Raw genomic sequence first — 25121 nt, forward strand, 5'->3', positions numbered from 1 at the left:
TCGTACACAAAACCCCGAATCTTGTTGCACCTCATGACAAAATGTACCCAGTGATCTGTACGTATTTCTGATGTTTAGATACACAGTGTTCATGTAAATTGCATTGGAGAGTGATACAAGATACACAAGAGAAACAAGTAAGATGCATGATTGTTAGTCGACATTTTTCACAAATTGGCACTTCTAAAGGAGATCTGTCCTGACATGAATCTCCAGTTCTGTTAGCCAACTATTTCCCTGTCACAATAAAATCTTCTGACAAAAACAATAAGACCCTCACATATGCCTGCTGCGTCTACAGTCATGCCGAGTTGGATATGACAACAGCGATGTCATTGAATAACATGGGAAGTGGTTGAGGTTTTGCTTAGAGCTAGTGTTGTGGAGGACTTGCTTTATGAATTTAATCCGCCATTCATTAGTTCAAACCTTATTGTTATCCAGATAGTGCTGCAGGTCTATTTCATTATTTGAGAAGTTGTAAATGGAAATAGATGCTGTACAAACATCAGGCAACACCTCCATGTCTGAGCTGAGAATGTTGGAGATGAAGCAGAAAAGAAGCTAGGTTCAGGACTATAGGGCTCAGGAACATACAAAATTAACCACGCAGGTGGCCGCCATTTGACCAGTTGAAAATGCCTCCCTTGCCTGAACTTCCCTTCCGCCATTTAACTGGTAGCAGTACAGATCACAACTCCTCAAGGGAAAATCTCATTTTTACAGATGATGGCGTTTGCAATCTCTACCACCTGGTCAGGCAGAGAATTCCAGACTGCCAGTTCCCTGGATGAAACATGTTTTCTTCACCTCCCCTCTATTTTTTTTACTTTAAATCTGCTCCCCTGGTTTTTAAACCCCTTTTGGTCCTTCCTTTATATTCCAGCTCTGCCCTCACAATTTTATAACCTCAATTCAGTCTCCACTAACCTCCTGCTTTCCAAAGGAATCGTCTCAGCCCTTTCAATCTTTCCCTTTCGCTATGCTTCCAATTCCAGCAACAACCCTGTAAATTTGTATTCTCTCCTTAATACAACTGTATCATCCGATAGTGTGATAACACAAATTGTGCACCACACTCAAGCTGCAGTATACGTGGTGTTTGCAGTTATAACATAAGCTATAGTTCTTATATTCCATGCCTCAGCTAACAAATGAAAGCATCTCACATGCTTTTTCTTAATTAAGCTACATTGATCAACTGATCCAATTGTTTATATCTTCCCACACTAAATAGTCTATATTGCCATCAATCACATGGGCAATTTTGGTATCATTTGCAAACTTCCTTATCTCGCCTTATACATCACACCAAGCAAGAGACTGAGTACTGAGCCCTGTGGAACCCTTAGGAAACGGTCTTCCAGATGCACAAACACTGGCAATGCCTGCATTTGTTGTCAGTCCCTAATTGTCACTTCAAATGAGCAAAATGGTTCACAAATATATCTCAGAGAACCGTCAATAGTTAAGCCCATTTTTCTGACTAATCAATCCAGCATCAAATTTACTGAACTATCCAGATTCAGGCACAGAACCCTTATTGGTAATCTTTGTTTCCGGCACAGCTAGGATAACATTGGGCCCACTTCTGCAGCCATCTGATGCAAGATGCTTCAGACTTTAGAGATATAGTGCAGAAACAGACCCTACAGCCCACCGAGTCCGTGCCGACTAGCAATCACCCCATACACTACCACTATCCTACACACTAGGGACAATTTAAATTTTTTACCGAAGCCAATTAACCTAGAAACCTGTACGTCTTTAGAGTGTGGGATGAAACCGGAGCACCCGGAGAAAACCTACGCGGTCACAGGGAAAACATACAAACTCCATACAGAGAGCATCCGTAGTAGGATCAAACCTCGTTCTCTGGCACAATATGACAGCAACACCACTGTCCAGCCCTAATTTTATTGAATGAAATTGTTACAATTGTCCTAAATGACCGAAAGGAGATCCTGGTTCTTCACTAATAATATCTTTGTTAGTAATATCTCCAACTAAATATCTTCACAGATAAAATCATTAAAGTTTATCCCAAGCTTTAATTATTTCTTGAGGCTAACATTGGCCTTACAATTATTCAATAGCATTTTGATAACTCATTCTTATCTTATAAAATAATGCATTGCAATGTCAAAGGGAATCATGAAAATCACATTCATTTAAAAAAAAATCTGCTTTTAACCAATCACACACATATCAAAATTGGTGAGCTTGGATTGCATGAATTTAAATTATGCTAGACATTTAGCATTGATTGTCATTGTAAATTGATGTCTTTTCTTCCACAATAATATTCTGTACTTGGTTTATGAATTATACTTACAGCTCTATTGCTTTATTCCACATGATGACGTATCCCGACAAGACAAAAGACTCAATATTTACAACGTACATGTTTCCTCGCTCTGTGCCCACGTACAACCATTTACTCTGGAAAGGGAGATGGCAGCAGGTAATCCTGGTTTAAAAAAAATCAGTTATAACATTCAATATTTTTCAAAAAATATTTTAAAGGTTTGTTAAATGTAACAAGAAGAAAATGTCCAGGTCAGAAGCCAATTTCATGTGAAATAACAACATCACTGATCATTAACAAAGCATTTTATTTCTGACGACACACTTGGGAAATGGGGACATATATTAAAAATCGATCAAGATGAAATGCTTGTTGAAACAAGGAAGTGCAGATGCTGGTTTACCAAGACACAAAGGGTGACCTGCTATGCTTTGTCCTGCCCCTCCACTCTTTTAGCTTTCTCTCACCTCATCCCTACAGTCATTCTGAAGAAGGGTCCCGACCCAAAACATCACCTATCCATATCCTAGCCACCTGACCCGCTGAGTAACTCCAACTTTTTGTGTCTTTCCAAAATGAAATACTTTCCATTTTACTACTGGACAGAGAAGGGAAGACTTGGCAAGGGCTTGGTGAGAAGGGAGGAGAATGAGGAGATGCCGGAGGATGAGGTGCAGTAACAAGGGGAGGGAATTAAACGGAGAAAGAAAAAGCAGTGAATGAGAGAGGTGGAACAATGAAGGAAATGGGAAGGAGAATGGATGTTGCCAAAGAATAGGCAGCCAAGCTCCCAGCAGAAGACTGTATCCAGGACCATGCTGGAAGCCAAAGCACATTCAAAAGGCCAGGAGCAATGGGAAACTGCCCAAATGTGATCACTTATCCTTGGAGAATCTTCAGTCTGAAATTGTTGATTTCTCATTGCACAAGATCTGATTAAAAACTGCCTTTAGGTGAGTTGGCTCCACAACATATTCCCCGAGAGAGCTGCCTTGAATGAATTCAAACTTCAGATTATTTTAGGTCAATTTGGTTTCCTCAATCTCTACATAATTTCATGCTTTCTATGATTAACGTATGATGAGTGCTTGACGGCTCTCGGCCTGTTTAGAAGGATGAGGATGAGGGGGTACCACATTGAAACTTACAGAACAGTGAAAGGCTTGGATTGAGTGGATGTGGAGAGGATGCTTCCACTAGTGGGAGAGTTGTGGGCCAGAGGGCACAGCCTCATAATGAATGGACACACCTTTAGAAAGGAGAAGCGGAGGAATTTCTTTAGTCAGAGGGTAGTGAATCTGTGGAAGTCATTGCCACAGACACTGTGGAGGTCGTCATTTGATATTTTTGAAGCAGAGATTGAAAGGTTCTTGATTAGAAAGGGTGTCAAATATTATGGGGAAAAAGAAGAATGAGGGTAAATTATAGAAAGACAGATCAGCCATGATTGAATGGCAGAGTAGACTCGATGAGCCAAATGGCCTAATTCTTCTTCTATGACTTATTATGTCTTCTTTTCTTCACATTCATCTTACCTTTTGATTTATTTCTTAGTTCAACAGTATTGCTGATGTTAAGGAGCTATAAATCACTCCAGCCCCTCATGCTGTTTGTTATCTCATTTCCTCTCTCATACTAATTCCATACCCAGTTTTTCAGGGCTAAAACCATCCAATAGTAGATTTAGGTTTATTATTGTCACATGTACCAAGTGCAGTGAAAAGATTTGTTTTGCATGCTATCTAATCAGATCCGATAATACTATATGTGAATACAATGAAGACAAAGTCAAGTGCAATATGTAGAGCAATGACAAAGATGCAGAGTGCAGAATATAGTTCTCAGCATGGTGCATAACAGTTCCACAGACAAATTCCAATACCCACAATGAGTTAGGTTGGAGAATCCAAACTCTACCCTAACTTGTGGAAGGACTATTTGGAAGCCCGGTAAGCAGAGGGGAACAAGTTGTCCCAGAGTCTGGTGGTGCACACTTTCAAGCTTCTGTATCTTCTGTCCAATGGAAGCAGGGAGAAGAACAAATGACAAGGGTAGAACCCAACAGTGCATCTGTAGAGGTATCAAAGAGTCGTTGGAGATATGCCGAATTTCCTCAGTCTTTGGAGGAAGTTGAGGCTTCAGTGTCCTTCCTTACCTGTTGCTTCAATGTGGTTGGTACTGCCTTTACACCTCCCTCTTCAAGCACACCCATCTGTACATTGCACAAACTAATGTTAGCACCTCTATTTCTATTTTGTTTCTCTTTTATTAACCTTAAGTACTCTGGAACATTTAATTCCTGATCTTAATCAATGTGCAACTATGTCTGTTATTGCCATTGGTCATACTCATTCATCTCCAATTTTCCCATCATTTGATTTAAATGTTTTATGCACTAAATTCTCTGACCCTACCACATTCTACTTATCAGTATACAAACTTCTACTTTATTCTTTTAACATCTATTTGTCCCTCACATGAATCTTCCAGCCGCTTTATTTAAAGTCTTATTGAAATTCATGAAATGTGAGCAGCTTTAACTGAAGAGACTAGAGGGCACTTATGAGTAAACATAACATACATTTAAAAGGGATATCTGAATATTCATTAACAGATTGCATTAATTTCAATGGGGAGGAAAGTCTCCAAAGAATCTCGGTTTAAGATGACTTAAATGCAAAATGCTGAAGGTATTCAGCGGGACTCAAAACATCATCTGCCCGTTCCCTCCATAGATGCTGCTTGGCCTGCTGAGTTCTTCTGTGTTGTACTCAAGATTCCAGAAACTTTAATTTCTTGTGCCTCAATAAGATGATTTACATTAAATTAATCTGATTGAATTTAAGCGCATGTTTTTAATTATTTTCATGCTTTTAAAAGTTTCAGTATTATTTTTAAAGGTTTGATTTAATGAACAGGAATAGCAAAAGCTGGTGGCCTTCTACTGCTGGGAAATTCTAGATTATGCTGGGTTAATATGACTTGAAAAATATCCTCATCTTCATAGATTAGGAAAATATTGCATGATAACAGTTTCAAGATTCATTGTTTATCATTGTCCAGGTTCTTCATATACCAAGAGGTAAGGCATTCATAAGTTTTACTGCAACAAATCTATTGCCAATGGGCCAATTGTAACACAGTAGTAATATCACACCACATTGACAAAGACATTTTTAATGCCAAGATGCAATTCCTCCAAGTGATATACTAAGCGGCACATAAAATATTGTGCAATAAATTGACTGGACAAGATAGGTAATGGCAGCATGCTCGGGTAATGTAATGGTTTCGAGCTTTTTTAGAATGTTGTAAACCAGCCAAATTGAAAAGATTATTGCAAATGTACGGGTTAATTTAAATTTAATGTCTTGTAAGAAACTGGGGAAGATAACAGCTAATGCCACCTATCTACAATTTTATTTTGCCCAGTAAACAGGAATTTAAATCCAAAAGGATTCTAATCTCCTGCACTTTTAAAATAGATTTTTTTTTAAATGTATCTCAAATAATTAAATTTAAATGTTAACCTTTGCTCATATTTTAATGGACTCCTGTGGTAAAAAAACATTTGCAAGCAAACTAGAGCCCATGAACCCCAGATAGATACGGTGTCTTCAAGAATGTTTTATTCTGACGATTGGTGATTCCATTTACCAATGTGGTTAGAGATGACACTTCAAATGGTTGATCTAATATTGTGGCAACTCATGATTAGAATGGTAAAAGTTTAACAATTTTCTAGTGGAAACAAACAAAATGAATATAGTAAGCATTTTATAGCTGACTACATTAAAATAAGTTGTGTATTAACTTGCATTGATGCCAGGGGAGATTTTATATTGTAGTGCTATTGTATGCAAGGAGTACATATCAATCATTTTTAGTTGAAAATCTAATTTATACTAATTTTGACATCATAAAATACATTCTATCTGGAACAATATAATGTGCAAACTTGTTATATATGCCATTTCAGAATTGATTTCATTTTCTGTAATATATTTTAATTGCTATTACATTTAGTTCAGTTTGTACAGAAGCAGTCAGCATAAAAGGCCCACACTACAACCTGAGTCATGATTTTTTCAATTCCACATTCAACGCCAAGGCAACTACAGAACATTTCCCAATAGTAAATAAAATTACGATAGACTCTTCCAATCCTCCTCGTCGCGCTGTCCACATCTTCCCGATTTCTCACATTCTGTGCTCCTGCATGTTCTCCAGTGTCTTCCCACAGAGTTATGCAGCACAGATACAGGTCCTTCAGCTCAACTTGCCCATGCCCATGTCCACCAAGACCCCTATCTACACTAATCTCACTTGCCCACATTCGGCCCATGTCACTCTAAACCTTTACTATCCATATTCCTATGCTTCTTTAAATGGTGCTACAGTACCTACCTTAATTACCTCCTCTGGCAGCTCGTTCCATATACCCATAACCCACATCATAAGAATGTGCAGTGTGGAAAATAAATTAGTAAGTGTAAATTGATTTTACTGTGCAGGATATAGAATATGTGGGATAGCTGATGGAAATGTTCAGAGTTTAGCAAAAGGAAACAAAAATAGTGGAGGAATGAGATTGCTTTGGGATCTGTCAAAGAAAAAGCTATTTCAGGCTGGTGAGAATATGTTACCAGGAAATATGCTTTAAATGCAGATATGCTTCAAATATTCAATGGTGTTTTTCAGAATGCTTCCCAATGCTCGACCTAAAAAAGCAATTCACTTTAACTCCTGGAAATGTATTTAGCTATTTTCCAACAGGTGGCATTTGGAAAATAGCTAAATACATTTCCAGGAGTTTGAGATATAATGGAGTAGCAGATCACACGTTAACTCATTACCATCTGTGGTTTTGAAGCAGATGCTTTTAACTTGTCTTACACGGTCAAAAAAGGACAAATGTGTTATTTTTAACTCCTTGTGCACTGTGGATGAGTTCCCGTAATATCACAGTATAGATAGTTTTTATAGTACTTTATTCTTTAATGTGACGGTTAGCTGAAACACAGACATGTTGCACGTGGCATTCAAACCAAGTTTCGGTTTGAAAGATTTAAGAGAAAATCAGACTGAATTCTGCGGGAATAAATCATGAAAATAAATTGGTTACAAACAGAATGACACTAATTAGATCCTCTACCAGTATTAAAAACTTTCAAAATTAAATGAGAGGCATTTATTTTATTAACCATCACAATTAAGCTGTTTCTTAAAACAAAACAGTGTCGTTATCACTTGGCATATTCTTGGGACATAAACTGTACAGACCAATTTTACAGATATGAAATGGGTCCAATAAGGATGAATTGCAAGTATAATTTTTTTGGATCTCTCTAGTACCTATTTAAACACTTTTGTTTTCCTGTACATGTAAAGAGGTCTTAACAAGCATTTTGTCTTTCTTGGGGAAACTCTTTTGGAATCATATTTTTAACTCCTTAAGCATGAGCAATTATTACTGAGTGAAACACATTTTGTTTTAAAAACTATTTGCGCTAAGTCCTGGATTTGGTAATCTCCTGCTTTTCTTTTCCTCCAACGCTTAACCAAGGACTATTGCAGGAGAAATGGCCAGCCCAAAATTGGTATCTTCAGTCATAGGAGCTGCCAGTGGCAACATGACATGGCTGGACGATCACACATATGGTAACATTGAGGTTCAAAGCTTAAACTTATCTTTCAGATCATGCACATGAGTCCCAAGCCAGACTCCGATAAGGATATTACTCTTGTTTGTCCAACATTGGTGGACAAAAGGTAGAAAGGCCAACACAAGCTAAAATTCCCCAACAGCAAAAATATTTGTTTTAAAAAAAACCCTATATTTAAAAAAAGTATGCTACTCTCAAAATAACTGCTTGATCTTTGGAGATACATCAATTTAACAGTTACTTTAAAAACAGTTTTCCAGGTTGAAAACCACTAGTTTATTTTTTATGAATTACTAAAACCAAATTAAATAATAAAAATACATAATACCAAATAAATTCAACTAAACAAAATAATTTACAGAATTACAAGCATACAGCAAAACATAAATAACTGGGTAATGAATTGACCATTTTTGACCTTTCATCCCTGCAGGCCTACACTCCCCACTGAATTCAAACGTCACAGATCCTGTGCCAAATCGGATCTGGTGCAGGATCTCAGAGTCAATTCCTACAGTACTGTGGAATCACAGCAAGATGGAGTTCTGCAGCTGGACTCACTGGGAGGTCCAGCAAAGGAATATTTAATACATGACTTTTGCGAGGACGTTCCAGACTTTAGAGTCTGATTACACATGCAGTGAACCTGCTGGGACTTACCAGCAAAATCCAAGGTCATATCATCTAACACCTGCAAATCGTGAAATTACAATTTGTATCCAGGTAATTCATATTGAGATGATTCAGAAAATGTATATAAAACAAAAAAGCCTTCAACCACAACCTCAGCAGAAAACTGGTCACATGGTCACATTCCTCCAACTGTTTGGATAATGATTTTAACTCGCGTTTCTTGCTTTATATCTCTTAATTATTTCCATATCTGCAACATTACAGCCCGTTTAATCCAATAGAATTTACATTTGTAAATATATCTATTTTGTTACACTATTTTAAAAAAGGTCTTTTGGAAATCTACACACATTGGTCTATCCTCATCTATCCTCTCCATTATTTCATCGCGCTATACAAGCATAATTTATTTTTTAAATGTTATCAACTAACCCTTATTTTCACAACCGAGTGATCATTTTGTCACACGTTATTGGCTCTAAGAATTTACACACATGAATTTCACTGCCTTGTGTCCATTATCTGCAGATCCTCTCCAAGCTAGAAAGTGAAGGGATTAACATTTCCACAATCCACTTCGCTCAAAGACCTTGCTCTATCTATAGGATAAGTGAGAACATGTCAATTGGGATCCTTTAGTAGAGAGTTATCCTTTATACAATACGAGTTCCAAGAGCTCGATCGACTAAATGTCATCACCTTAAGCTCGAATGATCCAGATCTTATACTCCAATGTCAAAGGAACTGAACTTTCTCTGTACAATTAACATTTGTCAATATTTCCCCTATTTTTTATGGGTAGAAGTGTTTTGTCTATCCATATTATCCAATTATTGTGCCTTATTAGAGTATGGAAGACACCCGTACAGGGCAGAGCCTCACCCGCAGAGATCAGCCTTGCTTTTTGGATTACCACAGTTTAAATTTGCAGTGTACTTTATCCAGAAGTTAGTAATGAGACGGGGAACTTGTAAATTCCTATTCATTATTTCTCTAAGACTGTTTAAAATGGACTGGCCTTTCGACTTTGCTTGTTTTTCTAAAAGGTATAAACTAACCTGTGAATTTTACACGAGAAATCAACTGAGTTGCAACAGAAGGTACACAAAAATGCTGGAGAAACTCAGCGGGTGCAGCAGCATCTATGGAGCGAAGGAAATAGGCAACGTTTCGGGCCGAAACCCTTCTTCAGACTGATGGGGGGTGGCGGGGAGAAGGAAGGAAAAAGGAGGAGGAGGAGCCCGAGGGCTGAGGGATGGGAGGAGACAGCCCGAGGGCTGAGGAAGGGGAGGAGACAGCAAGGGGTAACAAATTTGGGAGAATTCAATGTTCATGCCCGCAGGATGCAGACTCCCCAAGCGGAATATGAGGTGCTGTTCCTCCAATTTCCGGTGTTGCTCACTCTGGCCATGGAGGAGACCCAGGACAGAGAGGTCGGACGGGTAATGGGAGGGGGAGTTGAAGTGCTGAGCCAGGTAGGTTCTTGCGGACCGGGCGGAGGTGTTCGGCGAAATGATCGCCCAGCTTAGTCTCACCGATGTAGATCAGCTGACATCTAGAGCAGCGGATGCAATAGATGAGGTTGGAGGAGATACAGGTGAACCTCTGTCACACCTGGAACGACTGCTTGGGTCCTTGAATGGAGTCGAGGGGGGAGGTAAAGGGACAGGTGTTGCATCTCTTGCGGTTGCAACGGAAAGTGCCCGGGGAGGGGGTGGTACGGGAGGGAAGGGAAGAATTGACAAGGGAGTTACGGAGGGAGCGGTCTTTGCGGAAGGCAGACATGGGGGGAGATGGGAAGATGTGGCGAGTGGTGGGGTCACGTTGGAGGTGGCGAAACTGACGGAGGATTACTTGTTGTATGTGACGGCTGGTGGGGTGAAAGGTGAGGACTAGGGGGACTCTGCCCTTGTTGCGAGTGCGGGGAAGGGGAGAGAGAGCAGTGTTGCGGGGTATGGAAGAGACCCTGGTGCGAGCCTCATCTATGGTGGAGGAGGGGATAAACAGAGTTGCAACAGTTACAACAGAGTTAACTACCGACATCCCAAAATCTCTAATTAATGAAAAGGATTTCCTTCCACGCAGAGCTTGTTTATTTCCCATTGAAATATTTCCTTGTGAAACTATTTAAATATATTACTTATGATGTTAATGACTGAATTATATTTGCTCTGGTGTGATGCCATCCTCTGGGAACTCTGCCAAAAGACAAAGAGTTTCAAACAACAGCAGTTTTCTCATTATGTGGTTTGCAAACTTAGCAAGCATGCACACATTTGCCATGCATTAGAATAGCTGGCATCAATCATAAAATTGTAAAGTACTGGCAACTGACATATAATAATTTATATTATAATTTGCATATTTTAATTTAGAGAAAGGAGAGACGTAACCTAGACTTTTAAAGATACTGCATAAAAATGGCCAACTTTAGTCAAATATTAGTACAGTATTCTCATTTTTACCTAAAACAAATCTACAGCAAAAGATACAGCTCTTCATTTCTTAAACTTCTCCAATGTCACATTGCAAGACATGACATTGTTTCTACATATGTTTCTACATATTGCAATGAGGACGACCCATTACTACTTTTCTCCACAAATACAATGTTATACCATGAAGGACTGAACTGTTAAATGCATCCTATAACCTTTCCATTCAATGATGAGAAAGTACAAAAATCTGAGAATAAGCATTTAATAAACTAAAGCACGTCTATTAGCATTGCCAAATGCAATAAGATGCCAATTACTGGTTAAATATAGTCCCCTGTGTATATTAAAATCCACCAGTATTTTTGGTACACATCACAATTCAAGGAAAATACATGAATGATGTTGTCAGAGTAAACATTAGTATGCAATTGTTGAGCATTAAATAATTATGAGTTTTCATAGCATCTTTAATGAATTATTTAAAAATTCCTGACGCTTCTACAATAAAAATTACTCAAAGCACTGCACAACAAGGTAGAGTGGGAGAATTTAGAGAGATGGCCAAGAAGTTTAAGAATGGAGGTTTTATAAAAACTTCAACCATGGGAAAAATTGTAGAGGCAGAATGTATTTGGAAAACAATACTAACGGCATGCACCACTGCTGTATCCAAGAGAGAGAGGAAAAAGGAAGAGATGGGAATGTTGTTTGACAGGATTCTGAGGGACAGAATCTAACAGCATTTGGATATGCATTCACCCAAACTTGATGGCATAAGTTATAGGGAGAGGCTCAATAGGCCGGGAGTGTTTTCTTTGCAGTGCAGGAGGCTGAGGGGTGACCTTATCGAAGTATACAAAATCATGAGGGCATGACTAATGTACATGCCTCAGAGTAGAAGAATCAAATATTAGTAGGAGTGGTTTAAGGTGAGGAGAGAGATTTAAGAGGGATCTCAGGGATAACTTTTTCACTCAGAGGAACACTCTCCTTCCTTTCAAACCACCTCATTGACATTGCAAAATGTTTCATCACCATTGTTTTCAACTCTGGGATAATGCAATCCTGATTGTTTCCCATCTTCTCGCATAATGTTGCCTAATGGATTTAGGAGTGCAGGCATGCGTATAATCTTATCCGATGAAAACTTTCACGACAATAACACTTGATTAGTTTAAAATAATACGTCATATGTCCTTCAGAACGCTGCCAAAAATGAAAAAAAGTAACCCTTCACGGGTCAATAACTTCATATACATTGCATCAATATTAGTTGCTCAAAGCAAGGACAGCTGTGGGACAACACAACAGATGTTAGTTTTGATAAACAGGTTGATAATGAGTTAGAGTATATGGAAATCCAGGATCCTAACTTTGATAATTATCTCAAGGCTTCTGTTGGAAAGTGTGTAGGTTCAGATGCCTCGAAGCATGTAACCATATTCAATTGTAATAGCATTATTGATTATACCTACATTCCAGATGCACACATGAGGAATTAGCATTTGATTAGCTGTCAACATCAATGAAACTGCTTTGTTCCACTTTGATTCATCAGGTTCAGAGGAGATTGCCACAAAAGTAGAAAAATAAATATATCAGATTAAACAAGGCAAGGAATATGCAGACTGTTAGATAGTAAAATGTACAATTCTGCTCTTGGCCATTAACACGAGTAGCATTGTACTTCCTACAATCTGTAATCTCATGACCTAGTATCTCCCTTCCTCAATCATTTTTGAAAGAATAAATCTGGGCATCCTGGGAACTGCTTCAGGTTCACTTAAAATTGAAGTGTTAACCCGAGGCTAGAACACATAACCAAATGCTTGTTAGGTAAAAAAATAAACTTGCAGCTAAATGCCGAAGACAAGCTTGAAGCATCTGTAACCACCTCTGAAGTTGCCAGTGAATGGTCCACCTCTGCTACCTCTCAAATCAGATTCCAAGATCAGATTGAGGGCAGTGGGTACAGTAAAGACAATGGGTCCAAACAACATCCTCGGCAAAGTAGGATGGATGTGTGCTCCAACCCAAATCGCATTTCGCTATATATCCTCAAAAAACAAGATTAATCTTCTCTGGAGACACAAGGAACTCCTTTTACCTCCCCCCTCGACTCCATTCAAGGACCCAAGCAGTCGTTACAGGTGCGACAGAGGTTCACCTGCACATCCTCCAACCTCATCTATTGCATCCGCTGCTCTAGATGTCAGCTGATCTGACCAAGCGTAGGCTTGGCGATCGTTTCGCCGAACACCTCTGTTCGGTCCGCATTAACCAATCTGACCTCCCGGTGGCTCAGCACTTCAACACCCCCTCCCATTCCGTATCCGACCTCTCTGTCCTGGGCCTCCTCCACGGCCAGAGTGAGCAACACCGGATATTGGAGGAACAGCACCTCATATTCCGCTTGGGGAGTCTGCATCCTGGTGGCATGAACATTGAATTCTCACAATTGCTGTCTCCTCCCCTTCCTACCTCTCCCTCAGCCCTCGGGCTCCTCCTCCTCCTTTTTCCTCTCTTCTCCCCGACTCCCTCCACCCCCCATCAGTCTGAAGAAGGGTTTCGGCCCGAAACGTTGCCTATTTCCATCGCTCCATAGATGCTGCTGCACCCGCTGAGTTTCTCCAGCTTTTTTGGGTACCCAGGAACTACAGATGCTGGTTTACAAAAATAGACACAAAGTGCTGGGGTAACTGCATGTCAGGCAGCATCACTGGAGAACATGGATACGTGACGTTTCGGTTCGGGACCATTCTTCAGAGATACATCTTCTCTGCCTAATTACCAGCAAGTCCACATCCAATAATAAAAAGCAAATTAATAGAACGCATCACTAGGGCAAGATATTAAGTGGAACGCTTTTACTAGTAACTTATTCTTCGCTGCGTCATTTGAGTTTTGTCCACGCTCCAGACCTCAGTTCAACCTTCTATGGAAAAGCACTGAATTCAAAAAAGGATGCAAAAGTGATTACCCTTGATATCAAGGCACCATCTGACCGTCACAGTAAGGAACCATGGCAAAACCCAAGGCAAACGGCAACAACAGAAAAACCCTTCATTAGCTGGAGTCAGATCACAAAAGAAGATGATTACAGTTTATTATGGTTATTTATCTTACCCCAAAACATCACTATAGGGTAATGTTCTTTGCCAAACTATCTTAAGCCTCTTTAACAATGGCCTTCCTTCCACCACATTGTCAGAAGTAAGGAAGTTCACTAATAGATGCACTATGCTCAATTCCACTCCACTCAGCAGAAAAGAGGCAGCGCAGGCTTCAAGGACCAAGACTGGAACAACATTTGGGCAACTATAATTCAAGCCACACACGTGCCAGACTGTGAGCATCATAACAACACAATTATACAAGATCAGTCTGAAGAAGGGTCTCGACCCGAAACATCACCCAATCCTTCTCTCCAGAGATGCTGCCTGTCCAGCTGAGTCACTCCAGCATTTTGCGTCTATCTACAATTATACAAGACCTTGGTCAGACCACAGCTTGTGCACAATTTTGGTTCCTTACCTAAACAAAAGGATATACTGAGTGAATCGACAATAGGTGCAGGAGTAGGCCATTCAGTCCTTCGAGCCGGCACTGCCATTCAATGTGATCATGGCTGATCATCCCCAATCAGTATCCCGTTCCTGCCTTCTCCCCATATTCCCTGACTCCGCTATCTTTAAGAGCCCTATCTAGCTCTCCCTTGAAAGTATCCAGAGAACCGGCCTCCACCTGAGGCAGAGAATTCCACACTCACCACTCTCTGTGAGAAAAAGTGTTTCCTCGTCTCCGTTCTAAATGACTTACCCCTTATTCTTAAACTGTGGCCCTTGGTTCTGGACTCCCCCAACATCGGGAACATGTTTCCTGCCTCTAGCGTGTCCAAACCCTTAACAATCTTATATGTTTCAATAAGATGCCCTCTCATCCTTCTAAACTCCAGAGTGTACAAGCAGAGTAAATGCAGTGAAGATTCACCAGCCTGGTTCCCAGGAATGACAGGACTGTCATGAGGAGAGATTGAGTAGCCTGTACCCCCTAGTCTTCAGGTCTGAAGAAGGGTCTCGACCCAAAATGTCACCCATTCCTTTCCTCCAGAGATGCTGCCTGTCCTGCTGAGTTACTCCAGCATTTTGTGTCTATGATAGTAGCACTTTCTCAGTTCTGAATAGTCTAGCTCAGTTTCAGAATAAAAGTTAAGCCATTTAAAATTGAAATGAAGAGAAATTTATTTCCCCGAAAGGTGATGAATCTTTGTAATACTCTAATCTGGAGGGCCGTAGAGGCTGTCACCAATTTCATTTAAAACTGAGATTTTTGAATATTATTGTAGGTATGTTATGGAAAACCAGGTAAAAGAAAGTAATTTATTTTTATGTATAAAAGTGTTTCTTAAGATGTATTTAATTCACATTTTAAGTTGCGAAACGGTGATTTTCCCCCCCGAAGAACCGGCAGTGTATTTGCTGCCGATATGGGAGACTAAATTCACCGCATCCTGAACGTTCCAAATGGTCCCGTTCCAGAAAATCCCACTCGCAAGCTGATTTAAATGGCCATTTATTTACAGGTATTAAACATTAAATTCCTTCCATTTGGCCTATAAACCCATGACAATGAGATTTAAAAATTATGTTATATCTGAATTATTGTGTGAATGTTATTTGGTCATTTAGGCTATTTAAAAATGTTAATCTATTCTTAAGAAATGGATAGATGTTTAGATCTAGTAATTGAATGTTGTAATTAGCTACAATTAGGTAACTAACTAATTATATGCTTTAATTTCAAGTCATCTAAGTAAGATTCTTTCATATTTGTTTCAGAATGCTTCAATCTATAATAACTGATAATTTCTTTCAGTTCTCTTAAATTTTAAGAAAGGTATCGGCTTTTAAATGTTCTCGATCACAGCTTTTGTGTTAAGTCAATGAAAAAGCAATAGGGAACAAGATGCCAATTTCCGAGTATGAAAATGGCCATAACCTTTTTAATACTGAAGATATGAAAGTGAATTAGGTGTCAAATTAAACTTCTTTTTATGCTTTACCGATGGGATAAATTAAAGACGATTTTTAAAATCTCAAAATGTTGTAACATTGTTAATTATTGGAGCAAATATAAAAATGGTGTTGATGTGATGATTTGAGCACCAGGGACTACCTGAAAGGTTGAAAAACCTATTCCTGCTCGTTTCATTTATTCTAGAAAGCTTAAGACCATCAGGATAAATTGCCTGTTTGAATGTCACTCCATCCAGTACCTGCTAAACCTTTAGTCATTCCCACCATGAAAGAATACATGTAGAAAATAGGGGGCTAGGAATGCCATCACTCTCAAGTTCACCTCCAACGTACATATAAATGTAGCATTCCTTGTTCGTTGCTGTATCGAATTGTTTATTTCCTTGCTTTACCTTCACCAGAAGGACTGCAGCCAATTCACGGTGGTAGTTTCTCAAGGACAGAATGGCTATCAAATCTCGGCCTGTCACACTCATCTCCCATAAATAGCATAAAAAGAAAATCATTTTAGCAGTACACAGACTATTTACATGTTTATTTGTGATACAGAAAGAAGGCCCATATACAATTGAGCTTTTCTTAGAAAATACCGTTGATATGCCACAGAGATGATCACAACGATGAGCAGTGAACCACACGTAAAATTGTAAGATACCATACAGTAGCAACATGAATGGCCTCTTACCGCTCTCTGTTGAATTTGAGTGAATGAAGAATAGCTGGACGCTTTTGGCGAAGGTTCCACAGATGGAGTGTGTCATCTGCACACGCACTTACTAAAGCTCCCTGGAGGCATGACAAATGGAAAATGTAGAAAATTAATGACTGATTTTTTTATCCCCACAATATAAAATAGTTCATTGAAGCTACTTTATTTGCATCAATTGATTGTAGGGACTGCAAGTTTGCAAAGGAGGTGATTGAGGTTTTCAGAATTATCAAGGATACAAGGAAAAATAGAGAAACTGTTTGTCATTGTAGAGGAATCAGTCACAAGATGCATGGATCTGCTGCAATTGGCAAAAAAAAAGGTGGCAGGAGGTAAAAACGAATATTCTTGTTTACAAAGCCAACTGCAACCTGGCTTCACTGCCTGAAACAATAGAAGCAAACTTAGAAAAAATGGATAAATAATTTCAGGAAAGCTTGTAGAGCAACCGTGAAGAACCAGGGACATGGGACAAATTGCTTCTGAAACAGCCAACACGGGTATAAAAACAATCATAAATTTATTTTTAAAAATGATTATCTGGAGGCATATATTCCTGTGGTCATTTGATTAAAAACAATGAAATGTTGTTAAGACTACCCATTGTGTCAAATGAGAACAGATTCCACAATACTACTTTTTCCCCCATTCATTGTTAAGGAGTCATTTATTGCCCATCAAGACTAAGATCGAGAATTTTTATTTGTCATACGTAACAGGTATAAACCAGAACAATGAAATACTTACTAAATCATGACACTTACACCTAATTGCCCTTTAGAACGTAAAGACTACACTACTGCACACAATGGGTCCTTTTCAGAATGACAGGCAGTGGCGAGTGGAGTGCCGCAAGGCTCAGTGTTGGGGCCACAACTGTTTACCATATATATTAATGATTTGGAAGAGGGAATTAGGAGCAACACTAGCAAGTTTGCGGATGACACAAAGTTGGGTGGAAGTGTGAACTGTGAAGAGGATGTTAGGAGGTTGCAGGGTGACCTGGACAGGTTGAGTGAGTGAGCAGATGCGTGACATATGCAGTATAATATAGATAAATGTGATGTTATCCACTTTGGTGGCAAAAACAAGGGAGCAGATTATTATCTCAATGGGGTTAGGTTAGGTAAGGGGGAGGTGCAGCGAGACCTGCGTGTCCTTGTACACCGGTCACTGAAAGTTGGCGTGCAGGTACAGCAGGCAGTGAAGAAAGCTAATGGAATGTTGGCCTTCATAACAAGAGGATTTCAGTATAGGAGTAAAGAGGTTCTTCTGCAGTTGTATGGGGCTCTGTTAAGACCATATCTGGAGTATTGTGTACAGTTTTGGTCTCCTAATTTGAGGAAGGACATCTTTGTGATTGAGGCAGTGCAGCGTAGGTTCACGAGATTGATCCCTGGGATGGCGGGACTGTCATATGAGGAAAGATTGAAAAGACTAGGCTTGTATTCACTGGAGTATAGAAGGATGAGGGGGTATCTTATAGAAACATATACAATTATAAAAGGACTGGACAAGCTAGATGCAGGAAAAAAGTTCCCAATGTTGGGCGAGTCCAGAACCAGGGGCAACAGTCTTAGAATAAAGGGGAGGTCATTTAAGACTGAGGTGAGAAAAAACTTTTTCACCCAGAGAGTTGTGAATTTGTGGAATTCCCTGCCACAAAGGGCAGTGAAGGCCAAATTACTGGATGGATTTAAGAGTTAGATAGAGCTCTAGGGGCTAGTGGAATCAAGGGATATGGGGAGAAGGTAGGCACGGGTTATTGATTGGGGACGATCAGCCATGATCACAATGAATGGCGGTGCTGGCTCGAAGGGCTGAATGGCCTTCTCCTGCACCTATTTTCTATGTTTCTATGTAAGTGTTTGCCCAAAGTTTTACCCTATCGCAGAATACTGTAGAGCAACATATGTACACGATTTGAGTCACAGACTTGAACAAGGGTGTAGGTCCTGGTCTGCTCAATAAAGATTTGTGCTTTCATTGGATTGAGGGACGAGCACAAGCTATAGGTTATGCCTGCTTTTAACATTACAGCTTCAGAAACTTTGCTCAACTGCCATGACTATAGTGTCTAACATAGCTGTTGTCAAACTAGGTTTAGTTTCTTTTACCTAGGAGACCATATTATGAACAAAGTGTATAATATGATAATTCAAAATCACTTTTTTCATCAGGAAAGTGACTTTGGGGCTATGGATGATGAGAAAGGATGAGGCAAATGGGCACAGTTTCATCTATGGTTTCACCAGCAGGGGGAAAATGGTAGTAACTAATACCTTGACCAGACTGTTGTGGAGGATCATTCTCAAGGAACATTGAGGGATGGGATAGGTTACACTGGAAGTACTGGAAATGGCGGAAGACATTTTGTTGCAAGGAAAAAAATGTGTATGAGGCACGAGTCTCACAGGTGGAAGAAATATTATGAAATAAGACTGAAATATTCGGCAGCATTGACATCTCAGATGGTTAGGCAGAAAGGAAAAGTTGGTGGCTCTGTTAACAAAGGATGAGATCACCACGGTGAGGAGAAATGGTATTGCCTCATGACCTCAATTTGGATGAAGAGGAGAACCAGTAAGTGTCAGAAGTCAATGGTGCAAGTAGTACGTCATGCATTGTCTTTCCTCTGACTGGTTAGCACACAACAAAAGCTTTTCACTGTACCTCGGTACACGTGACAATAAACTAAACTAACTTAACTGATCTAACTAACTCAACCCTTAAATCACAGCTACGTTTCGGAATGTTCAAATCAAGAATTATTCGAGACTTCTAAGTACCGCAGTATTCCTGGATGATTTTAATCATCATATACATTGGCAAAGGTACTATTGAGGACAAGGTATAGATTGCATTCAGAATGGTTTCTGTTTGGAATACATTATGGAACTAAGAAAGGAGCTGGCTATTTTAGAGCTGGTATTGTGTAAGACAAGATTGATTAATGATCTCACAGAAAAGTCTCCTCAAAGAAAGAGTAATCTTAGCATGGCAGAATTCCAAGTTCAGATTGAGGATGAGTAACCTGGGTCTGAAACAAGTGCCCTAAACTTAAATAAAACAATTACAATGATATGAGGACAGGATTGACTAAAGTGGGGACTAGGAAAACAGATTAAATTGTAAAACAGTAAATCACCAGTGACAGAACAGGAGGAGCCATTTCATAACTCGCTGCAAGGCTACATTCCAGGGAGAATATATTACTCTGATGAAAAAAAGAGATAAACAGACAAATGGCAGAGATTCTAAATGCATGTTGGCATGAACAGGGCATTGGCTAACTAGAGTAATGGAATAAATGGATCCTTTTCAGAATGGCAATAGCTAGTGGGATGACACAAACGTCAGTGCTGGCCTCTCAATTATTTACATTATATATCAATGGCTTGGATATAGAACCAAATGTAATGCAGACAAATGTCCTGATGATACAAAGTTAAGTGGGTTAGCAAGTTGTGAGGAGACCACAAAGAAGATGAAAAGGGATACCAATATGACTTGAGAATTAAGGGACTGAAGTTTAGGGGTAACATGAGGGGGAACTTCTTTACTCAGAGAGTGGTAGCTGTGTGGAATGAGCTTCCAGTGAAGGTGGTGGAGGCAGGTTCGTTTTTATCATTTAAAAATAAATTGGATAGTTATATGGATGGGAAAGGAATGGAGGGTTATGGTCTGAGCGCAGGTATATGGGACTAGGGGAGACTATGTGTTCGGCACGGACTAGAGGGGTCGAGATGGCCTGTTTCCGTGCTGTAATTGTTATATGGTTATATGGTTAATATATAAATGAGCGGGCAAGCAGTTGACAAATGGAATATAATGAGGAAAACTGAGAGGTTAGAAATTTTGAAAGGAAGAATAAAAAAAACGAAATTATTTAAATGGATTAAAAGTGCTAAATGTTGGGGTATAAAATGACCTGGGGGCCCTAATGCATGAAATACAAAAGATTGACATGTAGATGTCACAATTAGGGAGGCTAATGGGAAATTGATCTTTTCTGCAGGGGATGTGGTTATAAAAGGAAGTTTTGATACATCTTTATAACATGCTGGTGAGAACACACCTCGATGAAGTGGTTGACATAAGAGAGGATGGATGAGCAGGTTGGGCAAAATGATTAAATACTAATAAGTTTAAGAGGAACTGAAAGAAATTGACAGAAGTGTTTCCCCCAGAACCAGAGGATGTAGTTACAGAATCAAGGGATGCCCGTTTAAGATAGATTGAAGGAGGAATTTCATATCTCACAGGGTTGTGGCTCTATCTCAGAGATGTGGAAGTGGATTTAGTAAATATATTCAAGGCAAATATTTGAACTACAAGAGAACCAAGAGGAGAGTGAGAGCAGGAATGTGGTGTAGAGGTCATGTCTGGATTATCTTTGATTTTTGTGAATGACAGTGCAGGTTCGAAGGATTAATTGATCCTGCTTTTTAGGTTTTATGAACATGAAAGTTTGTGGGAAGAACTAGATAACTTAACAGTGGTACGGAACCTAAAATGCAACAGATAAGGTCAAGAACTGTGTCAATCATTCTGGCGGTGAATCCTTAGTTGAGGAAAATCATGCCTTGGAAGTCATGATGAGAAATTTGGCATTATCAGAACAGGCGAGAAGGAGACAAAGAAACTTTGATGGTACACAAAATTGCTGGGGAAACTCAGCGGGTGCAGCAGCATCTATGGAGCGAAGGAAATAGGCGACGTTTCGGCCCGAAACGTCGCCTATTTCCTTCGCTCCATAGATGCTGCTGCACCCGCTGAGTTTCCCCAGCAATTTTGTGTACCTTCGATATTCCAGCATCTGCAGTTCCCTTTTGAACAAAGAAACTTTGATAATCTCTCTTGATACTTTCACCATGAGAAAAAGATACCATCGACCCTATTTGCTCCCCTTATAATTTTATGTATCTCCATTAGCTCATCTCGCTGCTTTCTCTGCTCCAGGGAAATCAAAACCAGGCAATACAGTCCCTCCTTATAACTCAAATGCTCCAAATCCAGACAATATTCTGGTGAAGAACAATAATCTGAAGAAAGGTCTTGGCCCGAAACATCACCTATTCCTTTTCTCCAGAGATGCTGCCTGACCCGCTGAGTTACTCCAGCTTTTTGTGTCAATATTCTGGTGAATCTCCTCTGCACCTTCATTGGCTGACGTAGTATTATTCATTAATAAAATTAGTGACAGGGCAGAAGAAAAAGTTGTAATTTTTGCATCAAAGGTTTACTGGCTGGTCCCACCACCTATGAAGGTGGAATACAATGCAATTCCAGGAGTCACACTTATTCCTGATTTTTAGCATATTGTTTTTAAAACAAAGGCCCTTTAAAAATCTCCTGGTCTTGAGAGAGATGATATGTATCTCTTAACTAAAGAGAGGAAGAAATGGAGTAGACACCTTTAATTTCAACTTGAAAACTTAAACCGCCAGATTGAAGAATACTTCTTTCCTGCTATTATCAAATGGTTCTCTGATATGCTAAGAATGAATTCCTGATTTCCCAATCTGACACACTGCGGCCCTACTTTATTATCTGCACCTTTTCTGTAGCTGTAACTCGTTTCCTTTTCCCTCATGCATCACTTTGATGTACTCATGAATGATATGATTGCCTGAATTGGATGCAAACAAAGCTAGTCACTATATCTCAGTAAATGTTACAATAATAAACCAATACCAATATTATCGGTGAGACTAAGCGGAGGTTGGGCGATCGTTTCGCCGAACACCTCCGCTCGGTCCACAAGAACCTACCTGACCTCCCGGTGGCTCAGCACTTCAACTCCCCCTCCCATTCCCAATCCGACCTCTATGTCCTGGGTCTCCTCCATTGCCAGAGTGAGCAACACCGGAAATTGGAGGAACAGCACCTCATATTCCGCTTGGGGAGCCTGCATCTGGCGGGCATGAACATTGAATTCTCCCAATTTTGTTAGCCCTTGCTGTCTCCTCCCCTTCCTTAGCCCTCGAGCTGCCTCCTCCCATCCCCCAGCCCTCAGGCTCCTCCTCCTCCTTTTTCCTTCCTTCTCCCCGCCACCCCCTATCAGTCTGAAGAAGGGTTTCGGCCCGAAACGTTGCCCATTTCCTTCGCTCCATAGATGCTGCTGCACCCGCTGAGTTTCTCCAGCATTTTTGTCTACCTTCGATTTTCCAGCATCTGCAGTTCCTTCTTGAACACCAATATCATTGGCCCATTCCTAGAATTGGAAACTTCTCTCTGCCTTTCTAATCACCATTTTTCTATCCTCTCCCTTCCTGGAACTGGCCTTGCGCTTCTGAAAACAAACTCCAAACAGCTGGCTACAATCAAGCTCAGAATCTTCCAGCGTTTTTCTTAACCCATCTGTCCAAAATTGTCCTTCTTCATTGCTCGGTTTCAGCTTGGTCTTCTTCATTATTGCAGTAGTTTAACACTTTTGATCGCCGTTCCTCCTCATTCCATCAAAGTCTGTCTCCCTCTCGTCCACACACGAACGCAATCTCAGATAACCCTTAAAGCCTGAAAAAGTTGACTGACGGTGGTGTAGGCCAAAGTGGGTGCTGACCTTTGACCAGTAAGGTATCATCGGAATGGAAAGGGATATCGGAGATGAGTGAAGAATGAATCAGGATGGCAAGGAAGAAATTATCCCTTTGGAATGCTAAAACAGATGGGGAACATGATGGCATCAAGTTGAATGTACCAGAAATAGTGGAGGGTGATGTATTGTAAGTAAAGGTAGTAATTTGGGAAAAGAGACCATTATCGTGCTTCTGAAAAGGGTTAAGAAAGAAATTTCAGAAAATGGACAGGTCAATCTCTTCAGCAATTATGGACAATAATACTTGGCTAAGGAAAATGGATTGCACTGGAACATTCCAGAAAATGGGACATCAGAATAGATAAGGAAGAAGAAAAATGAAAGAATGGATTGATTATACGTAAGCAGAGTGGGCAGGGTAGTCATCGTGGCTGTACGAGTTGCTGAATAATTCCCTCTTGCAGATTATATTTACGTATAGTGGTTTTCATCTTGTGCAATATTCAATGAAGGATTGATACTTTCAAGGGTGCTCCAAAAATTATATCTTAATTCCACAGATTGAAGGGTGGGATATTGATTAAGGATGAGGGTGGTAGTTTTAATTTTAGAGATACAGCATGGAAACAGGCCCTTTGGCCCACCAAATCCATACCAACCATCGATCACTCATTCACATTAGTTCCATGTTATCCCAATTTCTCATCCATTCCCAACAGACATGGGGCAATTTATAGAGGCCAATTAATCTACAAACCCGCACATCTTTGGGATGTGGGAGGAAACCGGGACACCAGGAGGAAACCCGTGTGATCACACGGGTAACATGCAAATTCCACAGACAGCACCCAAGGTCAGAATCTAACCTGGGTCTCTGGTGACGCAAGGCAGCAGCTCTACGAGATGTGCCAGAGTACCGCCCTATAGTTGGTTCAAACTAATTGATTAAGTTATACAGATTCAATGTAATCCTTACAGTTCAAAACATGTGCACCTTGTTAGTTTTGTTTTATCTAATCAGCACAGAATATGATGGAATATTTGAAATATTATCAAAATTAGAAAGATTTCCCAAATAATTTTCAAATGATCACTATAAGAATGAGGGCACTAATTTCCCAACCAATGACATCACTCAGTCTTATTAACTGCATAAATCAATTGGCTACAAAACTATATTAACATTTAACATTAAATCTATTACATTCACCATAATTTGAGCATCTGATATGATGACGTATCAGGTAGATCAACTTGGAAATATTTACTAGATTATGATTTCCTGAATCTTAGCAACGCTTTGTGCTCTGTATAGATGGAATCACCAAATTACTTTCATCATTTTTATGTTCCTTTTCTATTTCCCAAATGCTATTTATATGCAAGCCACCCAGGTTGTGACACACTGACTGCAGAATAACATGGCTCCAAATTAAAGATAATCATATTTTCATCCAACCATTGTGCTAGTGAGTGATTTTAATAAGTTTTGAGTAGAATAAACTGTCAGTGCAAGACCTGGAATTACATGCAGAGAAATTAAGAATTGGTTTCCACATTTCCTATTTAATATACTTCACATTGCATTAATTCAGGGCTACACAAAATCCTAAATTGAAAGAGAGTTAAACACATATATTCTAACTCACTAATGTGAAAGCTTATGTAATTGTTCTTAATAACCACTGTTCTATCAGCAACACTGGGGAAGGAGTGGCTACAAATAATTAACCGGCTTGAAAATCCTGTGCAATTGATCAGATTAAAATACACTTTTCAAAATAAATAGT

At 39.7% G+C, this 25121-nt stretch overlaps 1 protein-coding gene across 3 annotated transcripts in view; it reads right to left on the reverse strand.

Annotated features, from left to right (window-relative positions):
• The window catches only part of stxbp5l (syntaxin binding protein 5 like), a 221755-nt gene that overhangs the window by 128049 nt on the left and 68585 nt on the right, over positions 1-25121 (reverse strand). For all 3 annotated transcript variants that reach the window (XM_033033427.1, XM_033033425.1, XM_033033426.1), the window contains exons 4-5: positions 16767-16867; positions 2336-2470 (exon numbers count right to left, since the gene is read on the reverse strand). In XM_033033427.1, coding sequence (XP_032889318.1) covers positions 2336-2470; positions 16767-16867 — 236 coding nt within the window. The remainder of the gene's footprint in view (positions 1-2335; positions 2471-16766; positions 16868-25121) is intronic.

The sequence above is a fragment of the Amblyraja radiata genome, chromosome 14 (genome assembly GCF_010909765.2).
Source record: "Amblyraja radiata isolate CabotCenter1 chromosome 14, sAmbRad1.1.pri, whole genome shotgun sequence".
Classification (NCBI taxonomy): Eukaryota; Metazoa; Chordata; class Chondrichthyes; order Rajiformes; family Rajidae; genus Amblyraja; species Amblyraja radiata.